This window comes from Triticum dicoccoides, chromosome 1B (genome assembly GCF_002162155.2).
Source record: "Triticum dicoccoides isolate Atlit2015 ecotype Zavitan chromosome 1B, WEW_v2.0, whole genome shotgun sequence".
Classification (NCBI taxonomy): Eukaryota; Viridiplantae; Streptophyta; class Magnoliopsida; order Poales; family Poaceae; genus Triticum; species Triticum dicoccoides.
In genome coordinates this window covers 298,217,151-298,224,745 of record NC_041381.1, presented here as the reverse complement: position 1 = coordinate 298,224,745, position 7,595 = coordinate 298,217,151, and the positions used below count along the sequence as shown (strand labels likewise).

General features: G+C 47.7%; 1 protein-coding gene and 1 pseudogene across 2 annotated transcripts in view; one reads left to right on the top strand and one right to left on the bottom strand.

Annotated features, from left to right (window-relative positions):
* Positions 1-4,463, top strand: part of LOC119331911 (phosphoglycerate kinase-like) — an 11,193-nt gene extending 6,730 nt beyond the window's left edge. The window contains exons 8-14 of one of the 2 annotated variants that reach the window (XM_037605092.1): positions 549-800; positions 1,855-1,930; positions 2,413-2,489; positions 2,558-2,607; positions 3,461-3,545; positions 3,649-3,747; positions 4,084-4,463. In XM_037605092.1, the coding sequence (XP_037460989.1) occupies positions 549-800; positions 1,855-1,930; positions 2,413-2,489; positions 2,558-2,607; positions 3,461-3,545; positions 3,649-3,747; positions 4,084-4,275 (831 nt within the window). In that variant the 3' untranslated portion in view covers positions 4,276-4,463. The remainder of the gene's footprint in view (positions 1-548; positions 801-1,854; positions 1,931-2,412; positions 2,490-2,557; positions 2,608-3,460; positions 3,546-3,648; positions 3,748-4,083) is intronic. The other variant, XR_005160706.1, reaches the window with a different exon arrangement.
* LOC119331923 lies at positions 4,457-6,563 on the bottom strand (annotated as a pseudogene).
* Between the last annotated feature and the right edge of the window lie 1,032 nt (positions 6,564-7,595).

Below are 7,595 nucleotides of genomic sequence, written 5' to 3'. Positions count from 1 at the left end.
ATTGTTGGGCGGGCTAGCCCCAAAAATAGCACATAAATTTTGTTCTTAAGGCCAGTTTTAGTCTCACCCTTCACTGTTTTCTGCTGGCTTGGGCGGGTCCCCACTTTGTTGGACGCTTTTGTGCATGACGATCACAAAACAGCAGGTGATTGGCTCCCATGAGCACCATCTTGACAAGAATCAACCTGCAAAACATACCCCACAACTCCACAAAGTTGCTTTGAAAATCTGATAGGTCACAAGAATAACGCATTACAGACAACAATACATGCTGAGCAACTTGAGAGCTTATGATTGATAAGTGATGATTTATGTTTTCACGTTTACTTGGTATAGTATCAAATAGGACGTATGATTTTTTTTCGAGAAAACACAAAGACTTTGCGTTTCACTTCATTGAATAGAATGAGGGGTTAACAGTACAGGCCTCCGATATGACATATGATTGGAGTTCCCTTTTTATTTTCAGTTATCAACTTATGCCTTAATTCTTAGGAAAATCCTTTTATCCCGTCAAGTTCTCACATTAATTTAATTATTTCTCACAGAAGATCCTATGGATCGGTCCTACAAGCTTTGACTTGACAGAAGAATTTTCTGTCGGGGCAACACAGTTGGGTCAGATACTGAACAAAGCAAGTCATAATAGCTGCGACATTATTTTAGTAGGGGTTGCAGCATGCAAGGCAGTAAAAGGAATGTCAGATTCTTCATCACAATATACAGCATTTGAAAATGAATCTATTGTATGGGAATTTCTCAAAGGAGGAATATTGCCTGGTATTGCAGCATTGGATAAAGTAAGTCATGCTCTAGAATTACTATTTCTGTTACTGAGTCTGCTAGTGCACTCAAAATTTTATCAAGATAAAAAATTGTAGAATGATTCTCAGTGCAAGCACATATGTCTGTGCCTATACAATCAATGCATCATGCATGACACAAATCTTGGCACAAGTCCTCAACATTCTAAGACAAAAAGTGTAGCCTGCTACCCTGATGCCCCCAGCATGCCGACATATATGTGCATACCTATACAATTAAGCCTCATTTTCAAGTGGTTCTTGGGATTTAACGTTGTAAATATAACAGTATCTTCAAGTTACATTTATGAGAAAATGGAGAGAGTTCCCTGTTTCGAAATTATTCAAGAGCACATTCCAATGTTTGGCAGTTGACATGGTCGTTTTTCTGTTATGTAATGCTATGACTCTTGTAAACTTCTAGGCCGCTTTACTCTTTACGTGAACGCCACGACACTTATTTTGGGACGGATGGAACAGTAAATTATAGAAAGGGATTGAAATCAAAATCCTCTTTACTCCTTTAAGAAAAACTTGAACAACATATAGTTGTATAAGAAATGATGAATATTCACGTAAGAAATAGGGATCTTTGGGGTAAATAATTAACTGGGGTTTTCCGCTTGAGAAGTTTTAGCAGCTCGACGACTTGTAACATGGACCTTACTATGTAGTACCACATGCTTATTGCTTCTTAGCACCATTTAACCAGCTCATTGTTGCAACAACTTTAACAACATGTTCATAAATATATTTGGTAGCAGAAATAATCATCGCCCATTGATGTATTCTGTTCCTATATGCATCAGATCTGTCAGTGTCACAGCCACAGGCATTCTCTTGTATTCGATTTTTGTTGCATTTGATGACATGCACCTAAGTTTGCATGCAATTTGTACCGTTGTTCTTATTGAATTCTTCAGTCAAATGAAGGCCAACATTTCTTAGCTACTACCGATAGAATAGTTTTTAAACTGGAACACTGTAAAGTTCCCTTTCTCTAGTGGCCCCGGATTCTTTTTTTTTTCATTATTTTTTCCTCTTTTTGCAGAGCTATCCCTATCAGATTCCATGGGATGACGTCTTCTCTGACACCACACAACCATTGTTTGTTGATATAGGAAGTGGTAGGCCTCCCTCCTAGAATATTCAATCTCAAATCATTTTATGTTGCATGATGAACACAGATGGAGACGACCAATCTCAAATCTATAGTTGTGGTTTGTCACACTAGTTTAATGATAGAAAACCTTAATGTGGCTGCTCTTACTGGTTCCATCTCTGAAAGTGTCTAGTACATTGAAGTATTTCAAGCTTTACAGGTCGCATACGGCTATTGCTCTTTCTGGTGCATATAGGGCTTTCTTCAGAAGACTTGAATGCCAGTTTCTCTTCTGTAGTCATCACAAAAAATAGTTCATTCATTTCAATTGTTATTAGTTTGCTGTGTGCTTTGTGAAAGTGTATGTTTGCAAATGTATGCTAGCGTAAATTACCAAGATATAGAACATTTCTTAATTTCTTCATAGTTTGTCTATTTTCTCAAATTCCGAGGCCTTGCATCTCTGGTTCTTGCACCCTTCTCAAGTATGTATATTTCTTAGTGCAGGAAATGGTTTGTTTCTATTCCAAATGGCTAGAAACTGGGAAGGCTTGAATTTTCTTGGGCTTGAGATGAATGAAAAGGTAAAAACTGCCTGTATCCTGTGTTGAATTTAGTGCTTCAACCTTTTTGTAACTTGTTTTAGCTGTAGCTTGTTGTAAGGTGCCTTCAGGATGTAACATTAGCTGGGAAAAGAAACTTGTAAGCATCCTGTACATCTACTTTAATTAGTAGAACTATTACTTATTTATTTCCTTTCCCTTGCCCTTTCTGTTCATGCCAGTGATGTCAGTTCCAACAACTAGTTTGCTCATAAAATTACTCCGACAAAGAACAAAGTAACCTTGTTTCTGTGACTCTGTCCACCTTGACTTGAAGCATTCTTTTTCTAATGTGGTTATTATTCTGGACAACTAGTTTGACTAAACTTGTCAATGCATGTAGATTGGACTTGAACTTGTCAATTCATGTAGGATGGTGAAATTTTCCGAGCATCATAATCTGATTGGGACCAGAGCAATTATCTATTATTAGGGAATTATTGACCCATTGGATCTTTTTATATGATGAGGTGACAGTGAAATCGGCTTAACCTTAAACAATGTTTCAGAAATCTCTCGGAGCTAAATTTTTTCATACGAGATGTCTTGCTTTGTTGTATGCCACAACAAAGATCCAGATTTCGTAACAGATGGTGGATTACATAATCCATGTTAAAAATGTCGTGAGAGCTACCCCCTCTGTAAAGAAATATAAGAGTGTTTAGATCACTACTTTAGTAATCTAAACACTCTTATTTCTTTATAGATGGAGTACATTTTAGGGAAAATTGTTGCTGTATTGAGTATTCAAGTTCAGATGTCACGCTTAGTAATCTACAAGGGTATGCTTTTGCTTGTCATTTAGTAGTCCTTACATGGAAGTTCTTCTAATAACTGTTTTAACTATTCCAAGCATTTTATGAATTTTACTTTTATTCGTGTAGCTCGTTTTTCTTTTTCATTTTTGTGACTCCTATTTCATCATTACTGATGCCATCGTTTACTTTTGGCAGATATTTTCTATCGACAAATGCAACTTCCACGTTTCGCTCGATAGTTTCAAGTTATCCTGGACAGTTGACACTTGTCTCAATACAGGTATGTTAACTCTTTAGCGTCTGTCTTTTTGTGTATATCTCAATGGATGCTACACTACCTAGTGGATAACCTGCCTTGTTTAAGCTGTGGTCTCTTTTTGCAGTGCCCAAATCCTGACTTCAACAAAGAGCAAAATAGGTGGAGAATGGTACGAAGGATGCTTGTCGAAGCTGTTGCCGATCTTCTTCAGGTCAATGGAAAGGTATACTCTGTGGTCCCCATTTGCCCATTTCAGATGTTGAACATGGTTACGTTTCTGCCGAAGCACGGAAGCAACCAATCTAGTTATTCGGAACTACTCCCTCCGTTCCTAAACTGCCAAAACGTCTTATATTTTAGAAACGGAGGTAGTAGAACACAGTATGATGACCAACATAGGATAGTAACCAATCTAGCAGGACAGTATTAAACACCTCAATAGCATCTCGCATGCACATGTGCTAGGGTGATTATAGCATCAAGCTCAGTCAGATAGAGAACATTTTGTTGTAGCTTGGGAAAGAAAAAGATGAAGCATAAATTTGCACTTGGTGTGCAGATCTATTTACAGTCGGACGTGGAGTCTGTCCTGCTTGGAATGAAAGAGCAGTTCATCTCGCACGGCAAGGGCCAGCTCGTGGTGGACAGCGATGGCCGGATGGAGAACCCATTTGGCGTGGTGTCCGACTGGGAGCGCCATGTCCTGGCTCGTGGAGCTCCAATGTACAGAACGATGCTACGAAAAGTGTGAAAGCTGAAAGGTCCAAGTTGAGATTTCAGACTGCTCTTGTGTAAAAAATAATTCCAAACTGCAATCTTGTCAAAGTTCACATCCTGAGAGTGAACTCATAATTCTTCTTTTAACCCCTCCAGTATTCCAAGAAATCCTATACTCCATATAGTACGTACTGTATTAATTAAAACAGTAGAAATCTCGTATGTCCAGTTGTCAATTCAGATCTAAACATCACAGCGATCCAAACATACATTCATCAGATCAATCTTCCTAGCACGTGTTGACCAGCTTGCCCCTGTCATCGGCCGGAGAGGCCAATGTCAGACATGGTGGCGACGCTCGACGCCGACCGCCAGACCGCCCACGTGCCAAGGACGCCCTGGTGTGTCTCCATGGCCGCAAGCATGTTGACCGTCACGTACGTCGGGGGAAGCTCTGGCAACGGCGCGCTGCCGTCGAGGTACTGCATCACCTGTTTCATGCTCGGGCGCGCCGCGGGCGACGGGTGGAGGCACGTCAGCCCCAGCCGCAGCACAGTATCCGCCTCGGCGGCGTCATACCCTGTGCCTAGCTTCGCGTCCACCGCGCGGATAATGGCGCCATTCCGCCAGTGCCCCAGCACCCAGTCCGCCAGCACGAAGCGGTCGACGTCGCCGTAGACGTCCTCCTCCTCCTCCTCCTCGATGGGCCTCCGGCCGCAGGCGACCTCCAGGAGGAACGCCCCGAAGGCGAACACGTCGGAGAGGGTCGTCGCCTTGCCGGTGCGCACCAGCTCCGGTGCCAGGTACCCCATGGTGCCCACCACATGCGTGGTCTGCGGGTCCGCGCCATGGTCGTACAGTCTCGCGAGGCCGAAGTCGCCGAGCCGCCCGTTCATGTCGCCGTCCAGAAGCACGTTGCTCGCCTTGATGTCCCGGTGGATGACGACCTGCTCCCAGTCCTCGTGCATGTACAGCAGGCCGGAGGCAACGCCTTTGATGATCCGGAGCCTCTGAGCCCAGTCCAGAGCATGGCCGTGCCCGTGCAGGTGTTTGTCGAGGCTGCTATTTGGCATGTAATCGTATACCAGCAACAGCTCCCCTTTACGCCGGCAATAGCCGAGCAGTTGAACGAGGTTGCGATGCCGGAGCCGGCCGATGCTTACCACCTCCGCGATGAACTCCCTCATCCCCTGCCTCGACTCGTGTGACACCCTCTTCACGGCGACCTCGGTCCGGGTCCCCGGGAGCACGCCCCTGTACACGCTCCCGAACCCTCCGGTGCCCAGCAGCCGCTTGTCCTTGAACCCGGCGGTGGCGTCGAACAGGTCCTTGAACGCGAACCGGTGCGGCCCGAACTCCACCTCCCAATCTTCCCGCAGCTCCGCGTACCTAAGCCGCCGGCGGAGCAACAAGAGGCCAACGCCGACCGCAGCCAGGACGGCTGCCGTGGTGACCATCGGCAGCGCGATGGCGAGCGTCTTCGACTGGGGCTTGGGGCCAATGCGGGGCAGCGCTCGGCAGCTTGGCGTGGTCGAGCGCTGGAGCGGCGCCGTCCAGGCTGAAGCTCCAGCCGAGCACGTAGTGCCTGCACATCACGATGCTGGACCCCGACGAGAAGCCGACGTACGCCGTGTCGGCGACGACCGTCGAGAGGTCGATCCTTGTGGTCAGGAGCGGCCTCCTGGGCCGTGGCGACCGCGACGGAGCCAAGGCCACGGTGATCTCCGTCGCCGCAGCGTCGTAGTCGACCCACACCTGCATGGGCTCCCGGCTTGCCAGGCTCAGGTTCCGGAACGCGCCGGTGGCGTCGTCGTAGTAGCCTGCCATGGCAGCCGCCGAGGAGTTGAGGCTGTTGACGTCGACGCCGACGTGGTCGTCGTTCATGTCCGCGAACTCCGGGTTGCGCACGGTGTCCAGCTCGACGGCGAAGACGCGGTTCCGTGCGTCGCCGTTGTCGCTGGCGTTGAACAGTCAGAGGTACTGCGCCGCCATCGCCGAAGACAGGTCCCTGCTGGTCGGCGCGACCAGGAAGGCGAACCCGCTCGTGCTCAGGTCGTTGAGCTCCGACACGATGGCAAACACGAAAGTGGTCGAGAAGGAGGACGTCCGGTGGAACCTGAGCGGGGCCGGGTGGAAGGCGTGGGCTAGGTTCAAGTCGGTGTCGTTGGTGAGCAGCAGCAGCCCGTCCGGCGTGACGCTTGCTATGCCGTCGAGCGACAGCCCAGCGGCGGGGAAGCCCTCGTAGGCGAACTCGACGCCGGCCTCGACACCCACTGCCACAAGCAGCAGCAACAACAACTTCCTGGGAAGCATGGTGCCCTCGCGCCGCACGCTTGTCGCTTGGTCGCCTCAACTTTGACCGCCGCACTTGTACACAGGCCACAAGTCACAACTCGCAAGCAACACAAGGATTAGGTGTACTAAAGTTAAAGTTTAGCCTGGGTTACTGTAGGCTGCAAGGAACCTACCATTTGTGCTGTACTGGCTAACAGGGAAGGATGGTCACCATGAAAGCGACCTGCCATGGCGGCGGCTTGGCTGGCAAGTGGGTGTGAGTACGTGACTGCAACGTGATGCTGATGCACATCTATTTCGCACTAAATTTCGTCAAAATTTTCCTCCTGAATTTTGGGACAGGAAATAATCAACAGAGAGATCCCTTGGCTGGCAAGTGGGCATGAGAGTAAGCGACGCGGTCCCTCCTCCCCTGGGCCCTCACGAGTCGAACAGTGCACTACGCCACCGTACTGGATTTGTTGTTTGACAATCGTCTGAATATGATACAAGTCTTCCCGCAAAATAAATTTGTTCCTAGAAGTCGCAGTCGATTTATTCAACGTTTGATCCCGCACGATTTGTGCCCTGGTCCCTGGGCGCTGCCTTTTTCTCCGCCGGCCGCACGGGCAACTTCGTGTTCATTGATAACGACCGGTGTGGATTTTATAACGAGAAAGGGTTTCCCCCGCTTTGTAATACAAAGCAACCAACGGATACAACCAACTATAGATGCTGAAGCGGAAGCAGCACAGACACGTCAAAAAAAAATGAAAGAGAAAATAAAAGGAACAGATGTCGACAACGGCGGATCGACAAAAACGAAAAAGCCTCGCGACCACTGCAACCACCGTAGATCTCCCACCAAGCTCTTAGACTCCGAAACGCCGATACCAATCAACACCTCCAAAAAGGTTCGCGACGATGACGACGTTGCTGCCAAGGGTTTCCCCCGGTACTCGGCGAGGAGAGAAGAAGGGTAGCCCCCGACGCCCTCCAGGAAGGTCCGGCGGCACCCTCAAGTGCCACCGCGTCGGTGCCGGCCATGCCGACAGGGATTTCTCCCGATCCCAACCATCA